Source organism: Phyllopteryx taeniolatus, chromosome 19 (assembly GCF_024500385.1).
Source record: "Phyllopteryx taeniolatus isolate TA_2022b chromosome 19, UOR_Ptae_1.2, whole genome shotgun sequence".
Taxonomy (NCBI): Eukaryota; Metazoa; Chordata; class Actinopteri; order Syngnathiformes; family Syngnathidae; genus Phyllopteryx; species Phyllopteryx taeniolatus.
This window is the reverse complement of record NC_084520.1, coordinates 17,395,130-17,418,961: the sequence shown is the minus strand read 5'-3', so window position 1 is coordinate 17,418,961 and position 23,832 is coordinate 17,395,130. Positions and strand designations below refer to the sequence as shown.

Sequence of the window (23,832 nt, the reverse complement as noted above, 5' to 3'; positions counted from 1 at the left end):
ACCTCCGAAAATCCTCGACTCTGCGAGTACCGCCGTCGCGACAACACCGTAGTAGGCTCGAGTCTTCGTTGCACACCGCGGAGAGGAGTGTTGTTAACAACCCTTCCGAATAGAAAAAGAGTCAAGCAGGCTTCCTACAGGTGCATCTCAATAAATTGGAATATGGTAGAAAAGTCCATTCATTTCAGTACTCCAAAATTATATATATATTAAAAAAGTCACAAAATATATGACTCTGTGTGTGTCTGTAGTGCATTTTTGAATTGAACTAGCTAATTAAAGTAATCTTGTGACACGATTGTAACATTTCTATAAAAATATATATATCTTCACAAGTGCCGTACGACATCGTTCTCAGTCTTCAACATATTTATAATGCATTTAGAAACAACTCTCTGAATTTACATTCGTGTTTTTAATCTTATTGTAAGCCATTGTATCATTGTGCACAGTTTGAATATTAACACAGTTCACGAATACGGGAAAATAAAAATGGTAAAAAAGCTGTATTTCAGCCTCCTGCGTACACGTGACGAGCGGCCTGAAACGGGGAGCGCGCCCGAGCCGGGATGTAAATCACGACTAAAACGATTGTAACGCACCAGCGGAGAGTCTCCTTGAACCGCTGCGATTTGATTATAAAGAGGTTAAACAAACGTCATCATAAATCTGTCATGTATTTAATAGGATGGGCCATTTTGTGTCCGGCGGGCGACCACTTAAGGAGTGCTCCATGCTAAATTGCCGCATCCCTTACGACTTTTGTTGACCATCTGAGATCAGTCAGGGAATCAATCATGACTGCCCCCCAAGGACTTACAGTATGGTCATCTGTTTTTAGCAGTAGCATTCCCTCATTGTTTTCTTATGAGACAATTACCCGGGAAAACCACACGTTTTCTGCTCAAAATCACGACAGAGTTGGCGCACCCACACTCCCCAACGCGCACCCTAAAAAAATCAACAACAGCAGCCCGCCCGCCCGCCCGCCCGCTTCTTTCTTTCATCCGGCCATCGAGCCGACGTGCACATAAGAAGCCCAAAGTGATGCGGATCTGAAAAGGAAGCCCCAAAATGGAGCACAACACACAAACTAAAATGTTGTCTTCATTCAAAACAAACAATAATAACGGCATTATCCAAATATATAGTGACACGCAGTAAGTAGCAAGGTAACCTGACAGAAAGAAAACAAATAGGAAAATGTCTATGGTTTTCAAGGGGCCACGGAAGGAAGAAATGTGGTTTTATGAGTGTAACATTTGCATCAATTCACACATTCAAACATGAAATCCAGCCTGAATTGACTCTCATTGTCAGGTGAGTAATACACAGAGGGGGGGGGGGGGGGGGGGCAATTAGCATCAATATTGTCTCCTCAACTGCACTCTGCTACATAATTAATAAGAGCTCTGACACGACACGGATAAACGAAACGAAATGAAACGACTACCATAGGCGAAGACATATTTATATATAAATAGATAAAAATGCCACATTCATTTTTAATGAGCGTCTGCCGAGCTCCCGGGCCACGCTTCCAGACATCGCGTTTCGCTTTCAGACACCATAAAAGTGCCACGCGGGGCCAAGAATGGCATATTCCCTCGCTCCTAACCTTAGCGCTTGGAACAGATGGCGGTACAGTTGCTTTTCCACCAAGCGGTACGGTTCAGTTCGCCACGGCGCAGATCGGAACAGCAAGCCCCGATCAGACTTGCGCACTGACCGCAAGTGAACCGTACCGCATTGCCGTGCCCGGCGCACACACGAAAGTGTGCTGAAATACTTCATGCTAATGTCCCCCATTAGTGTGTTTAGCTCCACCTTGACACAACTGAACCATACCGTAGTAGCGCTAGCGGTGCTGGAATACGCTATGGTACAGATCTGCTTGCAGCGCCACAGTGCGGTAACGGTTGAGCACGGTCAACCCCGATCGAGCGTTTCGCTCCACCCAACCACGAGGCAGAGCGACCTGCACCATGCCACTGCGACCTCTGCCGAGCAGTACCCCAAAATTTGTGAGCAAATGGAGGCGAGATCGTTATTTCAGTGTCGGGGGTACTTATCAGACCCACATCGATAAAGAGAGGTCCTCTTTTGCTGCATTCTAAGCAATTGACCTCACGTAACAACGTCTTTTGGACTCACGCTTGGCGCATTACAAACTACGGTGGGAGTGAAAAAGATAAAATGGTCGTTCAAGCCGTTGACCTTGTTTTCTCGATCACTCTGCCTGAAGGGTTTGTTTTATGTGCCTGGCCACGCTCGATCCCGTCTTTCCTGCTGAGATGATCTCGGCCAAAACGACAACGCCTTTGAGTGAGCTCATGGCCGAAGACGGATGAACGTGTCTCGATTTTTGTTTGTAGTGGTTTCCGCTTCCTCGCTCGACCGCAGGCGCAGGAAGAGCGACGCAACGGCTGTGAACCGACAGGACGTGAGATCACGTCTCAATGACATCGGAAGGAAGCGCACAACAAAGCCGGCTAATGTTTACCATCCTCGAGTCCGTCTGTCTGCCCGTTATGGCGTCGATCAATCCGAGCTTAACTTTGCCCGTCTGTCCTGAGTTTGCCTCTTCTTTCCATCCTTCCATTCATCTGTACTTCCTTGAACCGATCCTCTCCATTGATGATCCATCCATCCTCCCTTCAGTTTATTGGTCTTTCCTTCAATCAGTCCTGCCTACTGATGGATCGTCTATCCAGCTGCAATTCTGTCCATCCATCCCACCTTTCATTTATCTGTCTTTCCTTTAATCGGTCATATCCACTGTCCATTCATCCTTCAGTCAATCCTATCCCCCCTTTCTTCATCCGTCCACGCATGTCTCAATCTGTTTTTTCCAGCCATCTTAAGTGCGGTTCACCCATTGTGGTTTTAAGCTTTGGCGGAGTTCTTCAGGTTTCCTTGCGCGGCACACGGCAACTACCCCCCGCCGCGTGTTTACTCGCCACGAAGCCTCCTCGCAGCGAGGAAAGGCACGCTCCGGTTACGTTGTCGCATGTCACCGTGACACCGCCGCGCATATTGTGTTTGAAGATGCAAAAATGTGCCGGCCGCGTGCGAGCAACCACCCGGCGAGAGGCTGAGCCGCCGCTCGCCCGCTTTTCCTCGCACCTCTTTAAATGGCTGCCAGTGATACTCCTGCTCAGCGCGCGGATACGTTTTTTTTTTTTTTTTTTTTTTCCCCCTGCGGGGATTTGGAATAATTTGAGTAGTTGAGTTAAAAAGGCAGAATCAAGTGAGAGAAACTGGAACATATACTGTAAGTACAGTGAAAGTCCAATATACTTTTCTTACAGGTGTACCTTGAATTGAATTCAATCTGTGACCATTCTATCTCGACGTTCCTCATTGAAATAAATAGAAATTCCATGAATCCCCAAAACACACACAAATATTTGTAGTGCTTTTTTTATATGAAAAACTGCACTGTACAGTTTAGCAATGTACAAAAATATACAATCATAACAATTCAATCAAATTGCTACATGGCTAAAAGAAAATGTATTCCACTTTCACTGGACAAGACTTGGACTGGACTTTCCTCACTTTTGGCTTTTCCATCTTCAAAATGATTTTGATGCGCTTTCCTGGTGTGATAGCCTTGAGTCAATCCGCTGTACATATCAGAAGTACTACGTTCGTGCACGTCGCTCATGTTTTTCGATGATTGCAAACTTCAATTCTTATCCGCTTCTTCTTTTCAGCGCTCGCTTTCTTAGGAGCGAGTCATGGCGAGAACAAATAAATACCTGCGCAAAAGAATCACGTGTAGAGTATGTGCCAAAAGACTTATTTTAGACGTTATTTTTCAAATCTACTGGAAACAAACTCGAGCCAAATGACTTGAATGACACGACTTGTTCAGTCTCATCTGTTTACATTAGAAAATGGAAGTATCAAGATTATTACACTTGTGTAAATTATTCATTTTTTGTTGAATTTGTCTAAGTGTATTGCTCATTTGACTGATCTAAAAATGTGTTTTACTTAATTTTTATTTGAATTATTATTATTATTATTTTGTAATTGTATTGTTAGGTTGTGCTACTTTTTTCCTGACATTTGTGTCTCTGGGAGAGGAAAAGCGTGTTCTCGATTCCTTGCATGCCAGAGCAAAGTCTTGTGAGGATTACATTGGCTAAGGCCTTATCACTCCAGGAAATTCGCTGGAAAGTGCTCAGAGGAGAAAATCAAAGGGAAGGGTTATTCTTCTCAACTTTCTCCCTGCTCCTGGAGAAAACTTATTTCTTTTTCGCCACTCGACTTGTCGCCTGGCTGGAATTTTTCACGCGGAAAATGTAAAGGCAGGTGATTTGGACAGAGCGGGAGGGAGGATGGGGGTGCGCCGCTGGGGAAATGTTTGTTATTGGAACGGGATAGCGCCATGGCGACGGCTCAGTGAGACTCCTGAGGCTTTTGTTCAGCGTACAAAGTGATTAGCACCTATTTGAGCGGAAAAAAAGTATTAGCTGTGACCGGCTAAAAGGGGTGGCACGAAACATCGTGATCTACCGTATCATTCGGCATCGATACACCAGCGTCACGCTATCCGACGGTCCGATACGGGTGGGACAAATAATCAATGAATACACATACTATGTAGCCGTAGCAACAGATGAATAGCATTTCAATAGCTTTCCAATGGAGAAAATTGATTGGGTCACGGAACGAATCAAGGTACCACTGTACTTTATTTCCTTTTAGCCTCATCGCCGAATAACCTAGCCAATCTGTCAATTTGAAAAATCACATGTGGCGATTGAGCACAAAGGTTTGTCCACCCCTGGTTGAAACAATTCAAGTAGGCAATTCGAAACATTTGTCGCTGTCAAGTATCCCAATTAGCGGGTTTCCCGCCAGGTAATTGGGCGGAAAGTTTGACGGCGAAGCGAGCGTGTCATCGGGCCTGCGGAGAGACGGCGGCCATTAGCATCAGGACGCCCGAGGATTGAGTAACGCGGCCGAAGAAAAACCAGCCGGGGCCTCGACGAGCCCGATCAATAGGCTTTGGCAAATAGCCGGGCGGGCGGGATGATGCGACGTTACTTATTCTGGCGCCATCCAATGTCACCATTAGACTTTTTCTCCGGTGTCAAATCTGTTCAATAAAAGGGCATTATTTCCGAAAGGACAAGCGCTGCGTTAATCCTTTTATGCTGCTTTCAGCGGGATAGTGTCCCATTGCTAATATCAAAGTGCGGACGGATGTGTCAAGCGAGACATGACTTTGCCTGATAACTCTCCGCGTACCGTACGGTACCGAACCTCTGAAGCGGAACGCAATCCGCTCTGCGACAGTCTCACTCCGTCGGTGTTATTTTGATTGACATAATTCTATCAATTAGATTGCTGTTGAATTGTTTAATCATTACTTATCCATCCATCTCCCGTCCTTAGCGCAATCCTGTCTTGGCAAACAGCGTCGCATCAGCGGCGAGAGTGACGGGCGGACGGAACCGTAACCTCGCTCCGCCTCTTCCGCCCGAGGCGAGTAATGGGCGCAGAGCGATGAATGCCTGCCAGCGTCCAAACAAGCCCTGCAGTCTGGTGCTCATGATAAACAAACTAATTAGAGGGAAGGCGTGTTATTTCGCCATCGGTGATGGGAAATAATCAATTCGCTTTTATTTCGACATGGCGGAAAAACTCATGTCGGAAAAAGGAGAGAGGAGGGAGTGGATTCATTAGTTCAACAGTTGGCAATACTACATAGAGAGAGCTTTTTTTTTTTTTTGTTTTTTTTTTAAACCTCAAGATTAAGTGTGGCCAATCTTTCAAGCATACGACAGACGCGTTCGGTAGCGATTGCTGAAAATGTCTCGGACGTGTTGACTTTTGATCCTTGGACAAGCACACGAAAATGGCCCACTTCAAACCAACATGGCAGACTTCCTGCGTCTTTTCTTGCATGGCTTCTTGAAACCTTTTTTTTTTGCTGGTTTACTTACGGTAGACGCGAATACCAAATTTCATGTTGCTTAGTCAAAGTGGCTTCAGGGGCTGAATTTTCAAACAAGCGCAGATGGTGCTATGAAGGAAAAAGCACATTTTTGGGGTGGTTTTTGACAATGCAAAGGCTCTGTATTCGACCTAATAACAACATCATATTGCGTCATGTTGGCATAAATTTAGCATGTGGCTCTGAGGTCTTTACACAACTGGAAGAGCCCCTGATTAGAGAAATAAATAGCAGTACTAAGCTAACCACTCGCAATTAATCCCTGCAAAAGCGGCATTTTTTTTTTTTTTTGCCCCCTCGCTCGCAGGGATACATGCCCTTCTTGTGTGCATGAGTCAGCTGACATCTTCTGCGGGTGTGGGTGGAGCAGCCCTCTTCGTCGGCGGTTGTCCGGCCTGATGGGCGCGACCTGCAGGAGCCGTGCCTCTTAATCACTCACACCACCCACTGGATTGATTTTTCTCACTCATCACATCCGGGCACATATACATATCACACACATCACAGGGTTCCCGGGGGACTGGTATGGGGTCGGGAGGGTGTGGGTGTCGGAACCGGGTTTCACCACGTCCGTGCTGTATCCCGGTCTGTGCGCCGTGCCTGCCCCCTGGATTTGAAATGCATCACACACACTCATCCCCACATCCGCCCCCCCCCCCTCCCCCTTTCCCTCGGATCACTGGCCTCTCCAGATTTGAATGCAGCATACCACCTCGGGCTGGGCGGGGACTGGCTGAATCGCAGGCCCTGCAGGTGGGTGGGTGGGGGGGGGGCGTCTGGGTCTCCTGTTGGTGGATGGGGGTGGCATTGGGTCCCTGCGGCCTCCACCGGGTGGCCAGTTGTCCGGGCGCCTTGGTGGGGCCGGCAGACCGAGCCGGGACCCTCGATGTGGGACGTGGCCCGATCCCGCCCCTCGATGGATCGGGTGGGGTCCTCAGCCTCCGCGGTGCGGGCACAGCAATTACAGGACACTTCTGTCAGTCCTTGTGCATGTAAAACGGTGTCAATTCATTTGCATGTGTCCGCAGGCACACACCCCGGGGACTCTTTCATTGGATGTCGGGGGGGGGGGCCGCTCACTTATTGTGACAAATAACTCATGAATATGCAAATTGTTCATGTATCCCCTCTCGTTTTATAGACTTTTCTAATTTACATAGTCAATCCCACCACACTTCAGTTGTAGAGCCGGGTTCACGACCCTTGTCCGACATACTTCCTCTCCTGTCCTTGTCCTGTTCTAGCTTGTCCTGTCCTTCCCTCACCGGGTGGAGCACGACAGCCCCATGCAACGCTCATATTTAATGTTTCATTGTTGGAGATAACGGAATGATTTACTTTTCTCATCCTGTGTACAATTAGTGCTTTGTCCTTTGTCTTCGTTTCGCTCTCCCCTCTAGAAACTTTGTTCTGTTCGACTCTGATTCTCAATAAACTTCAATTATAATGCTAAGAAACCACAGCAGAAGCTTAAAAACTCCGCTGTGACACAGTACGACTGTTCCGGCATAAAAGGGATACAGATACAGATCCTCCATTGTGCTTGACCTAACAGCCGAACACAACACAGAGAAAAAAAAAAAAAAGAAATAGCGGTACTAAGCTAACCACTCGCAATTAATCCCTGCAAAAACAGCATTTTTTTTTTTTTTTTTGCCCCCTCGCTCGCAGGGATACATGCCCTTCTTGTGTGCATGAGTCAGCTGACATCATCTGACAATCGAGCGGGGGCTTTGTCAAAACGGGGCCGTTGTTATTGTTTTGATTGCCAGCCGCCGCAGCGTCTGCAACAAAGGCACGCACATGTGGAGCATCAAAAAGGACCAGAGGTCTGCTTTTTATTTACAGCGGCCGACAATCTTGTGCGGCGGGATGCGGCCGTGATGTTCAAGCAGGGGGGGGGCGCTAATCGGAATGTCCCGCGGACGTGCAGATGCTCTGACGAACAATGCAACAGCCCCCACGCCCCCGCCCCCACGTCCCCTCAAGGGTTCCGGGCACCAGCACAACCAATGGCACAAGAGTAAATAGTGCTGAGAGGGGTTCTTGTGAGTTATTGCATCTTTCTGCCAGTATGTGACGCTGAAGAAACTCTTCACTAGATGTTTGGTCAAACTCTGACCTGAGTTATTAAGAGTTTTCTGTTCTGCTGGTGAGTCAAAAATGGCCCCCATCGAAAATCCCTCACAATTTAGCCTTGTCCATCTGTCTAGTACGCGTGGTTCAAATCTGGTCGCAACCGGACAAAATTTAACAACAACCTTTGAAGGACTAATTGAAATGGCCAACATGACCCTAAAATGGATGCTTCAAAACAAAATGGCAGACTGCCCGTGTCTTTTTCTGACATGGAATCTTAAGATCATTTTGAGGGACAACTCATGACAACTACAATTCCTCACATCTTGGCATCGCCCATCCACCAACATCCCCCGGACTCACGGCTGTGCTGTCCTTGAGCAAGACACTGATACCCCGAAATGCTCCCCGGGCGCTTCAGCTGCCCCCTGCTCCAGTGTGTTCCACTAACATGTGTATGTGGTCACTGGGATGGGTTAAATGCAGAGAACAAATTGCGTGTGCATGCATGCATGTTCATGACAATAAAAGGTGATTCTTATCTTATCTTATCTTATCTTATCTTATCTCGTACACGAGCTTTAAGTTTGGTAGCAACCGGTCAAACTCTAACGACGACTTTTGAAGGACTCCAGGAAATGACCAACATGCCCCGAAAATGGACGCTTCAAACCAAAACGGCAGACTTCCTGCGTCTTTCCAGGCAGGAGTTTTTGAGATTTTTACAAATTCTATATATTTATAAAATTCCCTGGTCCATGTTTATCTATTAAAAACTCATAGGCAAGACCGGACCCTAGCTTGGCTCTCTGCTCACCCCGCATACCACCACCCTCACTCTCCGTTCCAGCACTTCAACCTCTTCGTTCCAAAAGTCCGAACTACTTTCGGTCAATCTCTCCGGCCCAAACAACTAGAACAAATAATAATTCATTCCAATCTCAACAACAGCAATGAAGAAACAAACCTTTTTTTCGAAGGCCTTCGTACGGCATGCTCGGACCTAAATAAAAAAAGTGCCAGAGACCCAACGAGGTAACACATGAGGCAACTTGGTAGTATAGTGCAGCAGCAAAGAAGAAGAAGAAGAAAAAGAAAAAGAAAAAAGAAGAAAATGTTACTTCAAGTGTGGCTGAACATTTTGACACTTTCCAGAAAGTCCAAATGTTCCATGACAAGAACCTGTGAAGCCTCCCAAGCTGCAAAGAACAAAATCTCTCAGTTCACACGCTTTTCAATGTATTAAGAACACCGAAATAGGCTTAGAGGGCAGGACTGGCAAACCCCAACTTTCCTTTCAGGGGCTGTTTCAGTTTTTAGACATCAAACAACTGGGAATATGGACACAAAATTTCAAGAAACAATATGGTCCACCTTTGCTTTGTACACAGAACCAAGCGAAAGCAATCTGCAAATTAGAGCCTCCACAACACTACAGACATCTTCACCAGCAGGTGCAGAAGGAGGGCGCTCTGCATCGTCAAAGACTCAACCCATCCCGCACGCCCTCGCTTCCATCCGCTCCCCTCGGGGGGGGGGGGGGGGGTGGCTACGGAGCATCCGACGCAGGACCACCAGGCTGAGGAACAGCTTCTTTCAGACTATTAAACTCAAACAGTGACCTGTAACCCTGACATCAGCCCCGGCCCCCGCCTACCATGTCTATTCATCCCTGCACGGTGAACACTTTATTCTCTTCAAGTACGAGGACCATGAAAAGATCATGTGAATATTATGTGCAATTTAGGCCCCTGGAATTTGTATTTTTGCTGCATCCAAATCCTTGCTGCATTTGTACACCTTCAATTTTTCTTTGAAATCTAATCTTGTCTTATTGTATCTTACTTTCTGATTTATATTTCACAAGTCTTGAGACTTGTTGGGCTAATCTGGGATCTTGGGTATCAAATCTTGTGCATCATCATGTGTCGATGTGTGTTGGTATGACAATGAAACGCCTTGAATCCTTCTTTTTGTTTTTCTTTGGCTTTGTTGTACGTCTATAACTCACAAGGTTAACAGGTTTTTCCTCCACTAACGAACTTTCCATGTATTATTATTATTATTATTATTATCATTTAAACTCCTGGATTCATTATTGCACATTCACTCCCTGTAGGATTCAGGGTCAGGTGTCCCAATACTTCCACCCACCCCTTCAAGGTTTGGCTAAATGTGCAACGTCTAATGTGTGTGTGTGTGTGTGTGCGCGTGTAGCTTGACTAGCTCTACAGTGCGTTCTCATCCTATCGCGGAAAAAAAAAAAAAACACCCGAGGCGCTATATTTAGTCACATGGTGGCATGTGAGCAGTCTCCATGACAACAGAGTAAAAATGTCATCCTCCCCCACTCAAGACGCATTCAAAGACGTCAGGGGAAAAAGGTTAAGAGGTGTATTATCGTCGGCTCAGACGCGACTGCCGCTAACAATGCAAAGTAATGTACCGCAGTGTAATGAGGGGCTAGCCAGAGTCGATGGAGCGCAGGCGTGCGGGCTGTAAACATTACGATGCGTTCGGGTCTCCTCAAAAGCCACAAAAAAGAACAAGAAAGTCAATGAAAAGTATTGACACTTGATAATGGAATGAGGTCAAAATGGCAGCAATGACAGACAGTAAACACAAAGCAGGAACGTTCTACATCTGGGAAGCACACACGCGCACACACATTATGCTCACTATGTCCTCATCGCCGCAGTCCGATTTATTTTTTAACAATGTATTTTTATTTGTAAATGTTTTCTTCTTTTTATAAGCAAACATGAGAATAATGAGGGCATTTTCTAGATTGCGTTTTGTGTGACACGATGCCGTGAACAGACTTAAACATGTATTCATTGTGCTAGCGAGAGGAGCTTGGCGCGAGTCATTTACAAAATGTCAGCATCACGTCACAGTTCCGTGACTCGCTCGGGCATTATTTTGCTTTGCGGACAAAAAAATATATATACATTTTGTGGTAGTTGTTTTTGTGTTTCGTTTTTTAACTGCAGTTCCTAAGAAAGTGAGTGCAAAGAAGATGAAGTAGAAGATGTGTCAAAAATGAAAGCCTGAAATCACAGAAAAACATGAGCAAGGTACGCCTGTGCTCAACTTGGCGAAGCAGTGCGAGTATGTCGTACTTCTACGATATGTACTATACTGAAGCAGGAGATGTTGATAAAGGCTATGACACTGGGACCTCTGTTCATAAAAAGAGGGAAAGCCGCAGAAAGTGAGAAAAGGGTGGCGAAAAAGGCAAAAAAAAAAAAAAAAACTGTGTTTGCGGAAGAGGAAAAAAATGTAGCAATTAAGGAAAAACAATTTCTTTACACTGTATTTTATCATGTTCTTACTAGATGTTTTTATACAGTACAATACAGTAAAAATGAAACAGCTGTGTTTATGTTTTGGGTGGGGGGTCGAACAGATTAATGGCATTTCCATTCATTCAAATGGAGAGAGTTGATTTGAGATGAGAGTGATTTTAGTTACGAGCATGGTCACGGAACCAATTAAAACTCGTAAGTCAAGATAGGCTAACGATGTCTTCTTTTTGCGAGTGACAGTGCTAACAGCATAATTGACTGAGTCATTTTTTAACATACTGGCACAATATCAACACAAAAACTAATGTACTTGCACAAAATGTTGTTTTTCTTTGTCTGTGTCGATTGTCAATCATTCAGGTCAAGGTAATCCGCGAAGGTCAAATTGAGACAACTGGACTCTTTATTTCTTTTTTCTTGTTTACCCAAAACCTTCCAAAATGACTTAGGCAAGTACGCCATTAGGCTAACGACATAGTGTCTTTTGCAACTTCACACGAGATGTTTGCGTGCTATTTTTCCCGAATTGTTGGTCTATTTGCAAACTGCACGATACTTGAACCGTTCGAATGTCGCCACCCGACTGGAATTGCCTGATATCGATTCCGTGGAGGCTCAGGCGCCGTAATAAAAAAAAAAACGGCGGCCCGACACTCTAACTCACCATCTTTTTGCCCAGGAGACGCACTATCCTCCAACTCCGCCGAGTGAATCTTAATCAGACACTCAGCACACTAAAGCAGGTGCCCCACGCTCCCTGGTGAGAGTATCAACACATGGCCATCAGGCATCATTTGCCGCCGCAAAGTGGCTATTTATTTTCCCTCACCTCGGTATTACTCCGCAAATAATTACTCGTCTATTCAATTAAAGCTCGGGCAAATGGCGGTGAGGGGACCGATTCTCTGAGGTAGTAAGAGTTGTGGAGGGCGAATTGGTGAGGGGAAAGAAAAGAAAAACAGAATTAAGTCGAAGGCCGGGGGAAGCAAAACAGATCTACACGCAGTCATCTGGGGTGAAAAAGGACACTCAAGTTCAAGCGAGAGTGTTTTTACAATGTAATACAATCATATGAACAACAGCCTGGAGGCCCGCCAGAGCCCAAAACTCCCCCCCCCCCCCCCCCACCCCCTTTACCTAGGAGGCAATTACCCAAGATGCAGTGGATTACAGCATTTTTCTCCCCGGTGGATCAAATTATGGGGCTGGCAATAACAACAACAAAAGGCAACTTGGAAGTACTTCCATACAAAGCTGATCAACAATATTGCTAAACAAATGCAGATGGGACTGCGAGTGTGATAGATTTCTGCGTCACACTCTTTTGCAAAGAGTTTATAAGGAGATGAGATGCACGGTTATATCGTTAACAACAGCTCCACTTGTTTTTGTTTCCATTTCACTTTTGTGACGACGGACAGTTACATCATTGGCTCGTTTTGAAGTTGTAGCTAACTTCAAGCCATGAGCTCCTTTTTTCATTTCACTTCTGTGATGACAGACACAGAAAATATTTTACCCGTTTTTTTAGTTTTACTTTTGTGATGATGAACAGTTACATGTTCTCATTTTTAAGTTACATTTTCGTGATGGACAGTTACGACATATATCACGTTTTTAAATGTATTTCTCTACTGCTGGACAGTTATTATATTTTTTTGGTTTCAATTATGTGATTATGGACAGTTACGACATTTTCGCGTTTATTTGTGTAATGGACAGTTCGTCTATGCCATTTTCTCCTTTTTTACTTTTACTTGTATGATGACATACAGTAATGGCATTTTCCCGTTTTTAAGTTTCACTTTTGTAAGGATAGGCAGTCACGACAATTTCTCATTTTGTTCGCTTTCTTCACTCCTTCCCGATCTCGGGGGTGGGGGGGGAACCACTGGGGCGACCTCTCGTGGAGTATCGGTGGCGCGATGGTGACTCGCCTATGTTCCGTGGGTGCTAGAGCGGTGCCGGCAGTGCCGTGGAGCCTGCTGTGGGTTTTTTTTTGTCCCTGCCTAGTTTGGGGGTGGGTGCACCTCCCGCAGTCGGGGGCGGGTAGTGGGTGCTGGCGGGGATCTTGGGGGGGGGTCCCTCTCCTTGTCTGGTTCTAGCTTGTCCTGTCCTCCCCTCACAGGGTGCAGCACTACAGCCCCATGCAACACTCATAGTTAATGTTTCATTGTTGTAGATAATGTAATGATCTTGTTTACAATTAGTGCTTTGTCTGTTGTCTTTGTTTCTCTTTGTTCTGTTCGACTCTGATTCTCAATAAACTTCAATTATAACGCTAAGAAACTACGGCGGAAGCTTAAAAACGCCACAGCAAAACTGTTCCGACATAAAAGGGATATAGATCCTCCATTCTGCTTGACCTAACAGCCGAACAGGACTAAAAAAATAAATAAAGAAAGAAATAAATACATTTGTAGGGATTTTTATTTCTATGATATGGACAGTAAAACTATTTTTCCTTTTTTTGTTTTACCTCTACAATACTGGACACTTGTCCTTTTTTACCTTGCGATTCCAAAACTCAGTGTTCTGATGAGATGCAAAGCAACAGAGTAAACGCAATGCAAATATCGCAGTTGTAATGTATATACAGCAATATCGTAGATACTAATATATCAACACAACGAAATAACATGACTCTAATGCAGTGGTGGGCAAACTACGGCCCGCGGGCCACATCCGGCCCGTCGATCATTTCAATCCGGCCCGCCAAAGATTGGTACAGAATCGCCCAAGTCATATAAAAATCATAACTACATTCATTTGACCTTGTCCTGTAATGCCAAGTGCTTCCACCAGGTGGTGCTGTCATGCCCAGTGGTTCCACCAGGTAGCGCAGAAGGTACAGTGATAGATTGACTTGGCTTTGGCTGTTTTTACTCTGCTACTGCTCTGAACCCTTCTTCAACCATGAGTGGGTCAAAGAAAAGAAAAGTTGACAGTGAATGCTGAGTGTTTAATATAGAATGGATTATTAAAAAGGCTGTATGTCTAATGTGTTAATAAACCATTGCGCTATTAGAGGAATCTAACATCAGCCGTCACTTTTCTACCAAGCGTGCCGATTATGCTAACAGCCAATCAACGCAGGAACTGATGGCTACGGCTCAGCAGCTAAAATCAAGCTTGCGGGCTCAGAAAAACACCTTTATCTGACTGCCGTGCAAGATTCAGTTACGCAAGACCCTGAAACAGCGCCACGGGAGCTGCAGATGGAACTGACTGATCTCCAATGCGATACTGTCTTAAAAGAGAAGTTCAACTCTCAAACTGGGTAAGTTGTATGCTTCAGACAGACACATTTCCAAAAATCCAGAAGATTGCACAGAGGATGCTGGTGGTGTTTGGCTCTACATGTGTGTGAACAGACTTTTAGTGTGATGAACACCAACAAAATATCCTACAGATCCCACCTGAGTGATGAACACCTCAGATGTGCTCTGAGAATTGCCACAACAAAACTAACACCAGACTTTTGATGCACTGGCAAAAAAAAAGGTGATCAACAAAGCAACACTGTTCCCATTAAAAGTAAATCTTAGTATTAACACTACAATGCCTTGTTTTGTTTGTTTATTTTTGATATGTAAGCATCTGGTCGTGGCTTGCCCCGCCTGTCAAATTTTAAAAGTCAGTGTGGCCCCAGAGCCAAAAGGTTTCCCCGCCCCTGCTCTAATGGATGTAATAACACAAAACGAGCTATGACAAATGCTAACAAATTATATGCCGGGGCTATTTATATACTGGAGAAGGCGTCTATTAGGGAGGCAGCATTTTTGGAAAAATAACGTTAGCGGCTACATGACCGAGTTGATATGGGGCTATTACGGCGACGAGACAAGCAGTACAGATTAAAAATAAAATGTTGTCAGAAAGAAAAATACTCAACTAAAGTACAAATGCCTGAAAAATCTATTGAAGTATAGTAATAAAGTATTTGTACTCGACTTGCCACCAGTGGAAACTATGTAGTCTAGCATGAGCTTGTAGCCACTCATGCCTGGAGGGCTGCACATCCCAGTGGGAAGGGAGGCCCCACCCCCGCACGCCCGCACGATACTCCCGACAGCTCATTACCACTCAATTAGGCAGGTGTAGACCAGACGCGCACCCCCAGCCGCGAACGCGGCGAGGTTAACATTGCCGGAGAAAGACACGCACTTGAACGCCTCTTATTAGACTTGATTGAAATTCCATAACTGGCCACAAATACGACGCCGTTCAGAAGACGTGTGCATGTGCAGGCAATTAGGGAATGATTACTGATGCATTTGGTTGCAATTGGACACGAAATTGTCAGCCTAATAAAAGGGACACATCGCTGTCGTTTCTGCAGCGCTCCAGAGGGGGGCGCTGAGCCTGTGGGCTCGGCCAGTTAAGGACCAAAGGCAGCGGTGCCACGATATCACGACAGCATAGACAATGCGATTCAGTTTGGATATTAGGACTGTCCACCGGAGGTCTGACAAAATATCATCATGGTGTCATTTTCTCTTACAATACAGTATTGATACACAAACAGCAAATGTTGATACTACGACCGATCAATAGGGGTGGGACAAGGTATCAGTCCAGAGATGAACGTTTTCTGTTACGATATGAGAGTCCGATAAAAGTGGACAAAATATCCTTATGTTGTCATTTTGTCTTCCAATACTGTATTGATACACAAACGCTAAATATTGATATTATGGCTGACCGATACGGGTGTGACAAATTCAATGGACTTTTCTGTTACGATAAAATATCAATTTCACGACTGTCTTATAGATGTGAGACAAAATATCAATATTGCGATGTTCCGTATCATTTTGTCTTATATTCTGACTGTCCGAGAAACTCTGCTTCGGTCAGTGCTGCTGTTTTGGATAGCAACACAGGTGGAATGGTCTATGAACTGAGAAAGAGTTTGTTTTTGTTTTTCAATAATTGTATTTTGTCATACGCAAACAGATCAAATGTTGATATCACGATTATTGAATAAGGGGAGAGAAATCATCAATATGTTTTTTTTCTTGTGATACAGTCAATGAAGGAGTGGCGAGACTAAAGTTCGATATCTTGGGAGCTTTTACATGAATTTGTGCGAAACCAAATCATACCGTCCGAAAAAAAGAGTTCGACCTGGTGCAAAAAAAATAAAAAATCTACCGCAAAGATTTAACTCTCTTAGAGCAGCTTGCACCAACAAAAACACAAAGAAAATGTTGACTCTCTGGAGAGTCGATTCGAATCGAGATAAAATGATCTACAAATGTAGTTAATAAGCCTGGCCAGAAGTCAAACTTGGCATGTAAATGCGGCCGGGATTCAATTTGGTGGGCGAGCGGCATTGTAACTGATCGCCTGCAGACAAAGCGGGGATGCTGCCAGTTTTCGCTCCCCTCTCAAATTCTCTTCACCCCACTCCCCCACATTTGTTTTTTTTAACCCTTCCCTGGCTGCATTTTAGCCTCACATTCCCTCCCAAGCAACGGGGAAGGAGGGGATATGGTACATCCGGGTATCGATATTTTGTCCCACCCGTCAAACAGTCGTAAAACCGACACTCGACGATCATGTATCAATATTGGATCACAAAAAAGAAAAAAACAATACGGACCATCAAAACGTATCGTTTTTCTCTGACCCCTATCTCTGACTGTCATAACGATAATTGACGCGTGTGTATCGGTATAGTAGCACAATAGGAAATGATACTGTTTGCTCGGTGTGCATATTTTTCCCCACCACACGGTCATGACATCGATACATGACAGTTATTGTATCGATACCAGCCCGGAATGGAAAATGATACGGGACATCACTATTTATTGATTTTGTCCATGCACTAGCGGACAGTCATAGTAACGATAATTGACGCTTGTGTATTGGTATTGAGAAAATGATATGATATAAACCTATAGCAATATTTTGCCCCAACTCTTGTCAACAGTCGTAACATCGACGAGGAAACGATACGGTACACCTTGATATCAATATTTTCCGAGTAGATTTTCATAATATCGATATTTGAAGCACATTTATTTATACTGTATCGCTGTATCATCTTGATATCGAATTTCTTTCCCACCCCTGTCAAACATTCATAATAGCCTCACTAGTTTACTTTTTCTCGATATTTAATGTACGTGTATCGTTACTGTACCACAACAAAACAAGATGCTACATCATGACATTGATATTTTGTCACTACCATAATTGGACTATCAAAAAAGGGATATTTCACACTTCAATTAGTCCCTTGATACCATACAACGAAAATGATACGGTACATCGCCATAACGGTAGTTTTGGCTCCCCTCTCCATTTCTCTTCACCCGTTCCTCCGCCCTTTCCTTCCCTGGCTGCATGTAGCCTCGTGATCCCTACCGAGCAATGTGGAAGGACAAGGGGGGGTTGCGGGGAGAGTGGGAGGGGCTTCGCGCAGAGTGGCGCAGTGTGGCAAGGAAGGAGGAAGAGGCGGGAGGGAAACGGAATGGTCCACCCGGTTGTCACTTAGCTGCTTAGTGAGTGGGATTGAGGAACACCTTCCCCACTTTGATTTCCTATTTCTTTGGGGGGGGGGGCACTAAACTGCGGGGGCTGGCAAGGCGCAATAACAATCTGTGTGTGCGTGAGTGTGAGAGACACTCCGCAGTCAACGAGGCTGAAACGCAGCCTTTCCCCTGCAGTGAGAGCAGGAAAATCAAGTCAATCATAAATAAAGCCAGGTGCTACTAGTGCAGCCCCATTGACTCAGTGTCATCGTAATTTCTGAGTCGGCGAACGCAATCTCAGTTCATAGACCATTTTGACTATGTTGCTAACCAAAACTGCAGCACCTACTGAAGCATAGAAACAGTCTCTTGAACAGTTATAATATCAAATACAAAACAATATGGTACATCCCGATATTGATATTTTGTCCGATCGGACATTCATGCAATATTCTGATGATCCCACTTTTTATTCAGACGAAAATTAATTACGCATGACTAAACACAATGTGAGGTGCAGGTATTATTTTTGTCTGCATGGCGTCGCCAAGCTCATGTTCTACTGGAGTATCAGTGACTTTGAACTTGTACGGCTTTAAAAGGCGGGGCCTGGCCTGGTGAGTGACGTGTGTCAGCAAATGACAGTGTAGCGTTGGCTGACTGTTAACTGCATAAGCCGTTAGCCAGTCTGCGTGTTGAGGGACTCGGCATGAGTTGTGGCCATCGAATGTTTGTTTTCTTAGTGTTTGCTCAGTAAAGCGATCGAAATTGCACCGGCGGCTGTGTCTATCCTTGGCCAATTTACAATATGTTTTAACTAGTTGACTATATTCAAATAGCTAACAGTGATATGCTCATACTGTATCGCGTACGATTGATTCATTACGAGATCGAAATTTCATGGCATCCTAATCAGACAAGTCATAACATACACCTTTGGTGTATTTTGCCGTTTTGCAACAGAAAACGATATTTCACGATATTTTGCGCCACCAATGACAATGTCGATATCTGCCACTCGTACATATGTGAAAACGATCCCAGTCACCAACAACCTGTTCCAGACTAAGAAACTAGCATACTGCATGTTAGCTAAACTCTGGTACAAACAATCCACCACATGGTTTACCTTCAGTCTTAACTCGAATTGCATTGTGAAGTGTTAAAAACAAAACTTCCGTCTGTCTGTCTGACATGTGCACAGCTGATGTTTCGCTAGCAAGCGGTTGTGTAGCTCGTGTCTGACTGCGGCCAGTTGGCAGAGGCCAGTGTCTCCTCCATCTATCCTTGGCTTATTTCTGACCATCTGCGCCCGCCGGTAATTAACGGAGCTTTTTCATAGCCTGTCCTGCTCGTCTAGCCCCATCCCTCTCCATCATCATCCTATATGTGGCCACAAGGTGGACCAACTTAAAGCCTTTTTTTTTGTTTCCTTCTCTAATTTTAGTTGTGACTGTGCATGGCAGGCAGGTTAATTCAAAGTGGCAAGCTGAAGGATGCACCCAGCGAGTGGCGATCAAATTACAGGGCAAAGCGCTCAGTGGTAAGAAAAACAAGCCGGTGGTGATGCTGCAGAGTGGATAAAAGAAGAACATGGAGAAGGGGAGAGGAGGCGTTCACATTAGGGGGGGGGGGGGGGGACGAGGGGCGGCGGGCGAATGGCATTGAGAAGAAGGACGGGAGGGAGGGAGGGAGGCAAACTGGGCCAAGCATGAACACATCAGCCCGAGCAATTAGAGTCACTCACACAATACATCAATACATCACCCTCCATCTCGGATGTTTACTGCACGGCTGGAACTAAATAGCGAGATCGTCACGTGTTGTTTTATCTTGCCACGCAGCATCAATATCATTAGCGTAGGGGTGGCAGAAAATATCCATATCGGGTTGTACGGCATCACTTGTTGTTGTGATACACTACTGACAAACAAGTGTAGCTTATCAAGATTATGATTAGAGCAAGACAAAATATTGATATTGTGATGTGCCGTATCATTTTCTCTTCCAATACAGTATCGACAAAAAAACATCAACTGGCTGCCTGGCAGGTCTGGGAGAAAGATACAAATATCGTGTTGCACCAAATTGTTTTTTGTTGCGCTACAGTATAGTATGAAATATCAATTTCTATCATGGTGTATTGTTTTATCTTTGGACAGCGTATCAATACATGTCAGTCAGTGTGTGTGTGTGTGTGTGTGTGTGTGTAGGGTATCGAAATATTCCATTACTGAAAAGGGGTACACTATACACATAGGGGCACACAGGGCAAAAAGTGTGGAGGGGCACATGCCCCCTCGGTGCCAACCTCCGGTTCCGACCCCTCTTGGTGGGAGAAAATGTCCATTTTGGGTTCTACTGTATCCTTTTTTTGTTGTGATACAGTAATCGACAAACAAGCCTCACATATCAATATTATAACAGTTTTATTAGAGTGGGACAAAATATTAATATTGAAACGTACCGTATCATTTTCAGTACCAACCTACAAGTGCGAAATATCTCGAATATAGCTAATATCTAATCTCAAGATGGTGATGACATCCATATAGGGTCATTTTGCGTTATAATACAGTATCAATACATACGTGTCAAATATTGATATCTGATTGGGATTGGACAAAATATCGATATCGTTTTCTGTTGCAACACAGTATCAACAAACAAGTGTCAGATTGCAAAAGCATGAGAAAACTTCCATATCATATCTTTTGTCTCTTGATACAGTCTGGACACACAAGCATCAAATGTGGATATTACGCCCGTCAGTCCGTGTCGTGAGTGAATGCTGTGAGCCATTCAGCACCCCCCCCCAACCCCCCCCCGTCCCCCCGTCCTCTCCCGCCTTTGTTATTGCTCTTTGTGCAATGCTTTGCCTAAGGAGCCACATTTCCTAGCAACAGCCTGCCACTGAACATTTGGCAGAGCTTCAACATTCTCTCTCTTTGTGGGAAACGCCAGCGCTGCCTGCCTGCTCTCTTCGAGCTCTGCCACTAGCCGTGATGTTGAAGATATTGATGATGGTGATGATCCTTTTATCCAATCACACCAACGTGGCAGCAGCAGGCACCGTCGATCACGTCGCAAATCTAACACGAGTGTCATAATGATCATTACATTACAGACGAGGGTGGGAAGGAATTGTTCCCTCATTTGTGGCCCACTTTGCAACCCCCCCCCCACTCACCACTCACCCACCCACAATTCAAATGCCACAGAATGTGCCGTGCTTGCTAATGAGACGTCGAAGTTAAGGGGGGGGCGGGGGCAAATCGAGGGTGGGGGGGCCTAGCTCGTTCTGGGAAAAAAAACAAAAAAAAAAACGTATCATTTTCTCCTATGGTATCGATAGGCAAACGGCAAATTTTCCTATTTTACAGTCCAATTGGAGTGGGACGAAATATCGCTATTGAGATGCACCGTATCGTTTTTCGGGTGCAATTGACAAGGGTGAGACAAAACATCGCTATTGTGATGTAGCGTATCATTTTCCTATCATAGAAAATATGTTGATTTGATTTTTAGATAAATATACGTGTCACAAACCAATATGACTGCTCCATACGGTTGAGACAAAAAAATCCAAGTTGTGATGTACTCTTTCATTTTTTTGTTAGGATACAGTATTGATAAATACGCTTCAAAGTTCAATATTATGACAGGCCAACCAGAGTGGGAGAAAATATCCACGTTGTGATGTATCACTCTCAGCTATTGCCTGGTGTTGGTATTAAGAGGCACGAATGGAATCATTTCTATGGAGATTAATGTCGAGGCAGGTGGGGAAGCGAGCTGCTATTGTCCGGCGAGGTAAAAAGAGCTCATTTGACATGTTGGCGCTTACCGCGATGTAGTAGGTCTTGGCTTTGGTCACCAGCTCCCAGTTGCTGTCCAGGTCCAGGTGTTGCTCTTTCTTGTAGCATTGGGCTGCAGCCAGGTTAGCCACCAGGGAGCTGTCCGCACACGCACCAAACATCATTCAATCCATCAATGTTACGGATATTGAATATACCACCGCTGTCGGGCGGATACCTCAGTGGACCATATATGGTCAATTTCATATTTTTTCACAAACTGATTCTACTGCTCTGTCCCTATGTCGTCTTTTGTTTTTATGCATTATGAACCAGTTGAACGTGTTGCGAAGAACATCTATTAACTATTGAATCAATTACCTGGAATGTGTTGTAAAACTCCGCCTCTTCACTCACTCTGCGGGAGTTGTGTGGCATTATGTCGCATTGTGGCATTTTTTTTTTTAAGATTGTATTTTGTGTAAAAAAAAAAAAAAATTGCATCCTGTTCATTTCATACGAGTGGAAATTGAAAAAAGCACAGGTGAGGTTGGGGTGAAAAACAAGTAACAACACATCATGAACACTTGAGTCACGAGTGCTGATGGCGGTGCTTAGTTGGGAGGAGCTGATATAAAGAGAGGCAGGTGGCATTATCTTAACACGGGCCATCAGGTAGCAGCCCCTCCTAAGCGGCCTCTTTATGAGCCCCTATCAAAATGAGTGCAACAATCAGAGCTACTTGATGAGAGCAGGTGCTGCAACACAAAGAGCGCTCGCTGCCTTTCACGGCACGACAAAAAAAGGGAGCCCGAGAATTTAAATGAAGAAAGACCCGATTATACGCAGTGTTGCAAAATTCCAGGAATTTTCAATACTAATTTATGGGTATTAACAGGAATATATCGGTAAGTGACGTGAATAACAGGAACAGGCTAGTCCATTACAAGGAAGATTAAAATCTTCATTATATGTGAATAAAATCACATCGATTACCCACAATTTTTTTGTTAATTTTTACTCATGTCCAACTTCCCGCATTAAACTTCCAATTTAAAAAAATATATAATAATAATTACAAATAAATAAATCACAAGAAATGTTTAAAGTAGCCTCTTTTTAAAAACAGACCAATTGGGTTCACAAGAATTTTTCCATTTCCGGAAATTGCGTTAGGATTACGAAGGGGTCCTTGGTAAAATGTCTGCGCTGACGCGTTGGGTTGCTGGACCCAAAAGGTTTGAGAATCACTCCTATAAACAACGTGAAATGAATACACAAGTATTCCAAATACTATTGTTCTCTCGCAAAAGTTGGAGTGTTATTATTCGATAATTTGTAAATGTTGTCACGAGTTTGGATTGAAGTCCAATTGATATCAATTGAAAGATTTCTCAGAAGCTCTCCGAGGGTGCGAGCGATCGGCGCCCGGCAGTTGGGCGACCTTTGCTGGAGCCTGCTGAGCTGTCTGAGGAACACCTGTAAGAAATATTCCGCCGCCAATCTCCCCGGACGCGCCGTGCGACCTTTTCACCTGTCACGGCTCAACATCAGACAAGCAAGCCCGCCAAGACCGGCGAGCTCGGTGGCGGGCGTAATGACTGACATAGACGGCATTTTCCCAGCTTGTGTCGCTGTTCTGGATGGACCTTTTAAGTTGATTTCATTTATTGAACCTTTATTTATACCGGTAAAGCACTCGAAAGCAGATTCTCATTTGCAATGCAAAACAAAGCTAAATAAAAGCACATACAAATACATGGACAACAAACTGTCCAGTGTTACATAATACATCACCTTAAATCATAGCACATGGTTAAAAAAAGGTTCAAACCGGGCTAAAATCAGGTCCAGCGATTATGTACGTACAGTATTGCTCGCTAACTTTTTAAATGATGACATTTGGGAGGAAGGAGGCGAGTTGTATTATTTGTTGCAGTGTCTCCAGTCGTTTGGGGCCAAAAGAAGTGCAGACTTTAGGAACGAAGAGGTTCCTAAAACTGCTGGCACAGAGAGTGAGGGTGGTGGTATGCATGGTGAGCAGAGAGTGAACATATGGTGAGGTCTTGCCAATGAGTGTTTTCTAGAGAAACACGGACCTGTGAATTTCACCCACAGGTTCCGATGAATCGATTTTGATTCCGACTGCCTCGTGGAGGAGCGGGCACTTGGGAACCAAGCCGCCATCG

General features: G+C 44.6%; 1 protein-coding gene across 3 annotated transcripts in view; it reads right to left on the bottom strand.

Moving 5' to 3' along the window:
- The window catches only part of LOC133469209 (adenosine kinase-like), a 97,468-nt gene that overhangs the window by 30,797 nt on the left and 42,839 nt on the right, over window positions 1-23,832 (bottom strand). For all 3 annotated transcript variants that reach the window (XM_061756000.1, XM_061755998.1, XM_061755999.1), the window contains exon 6: window positions 21,694-21,802. In XM_061756000.1, coding sequence (XP_061611984.1) covers window positions 21,694-21,802 — 109 coding nt within the window. The remainder of the gene's footprint in view (window positions 1-21,693; window positions 21,803-23,832) is intronic.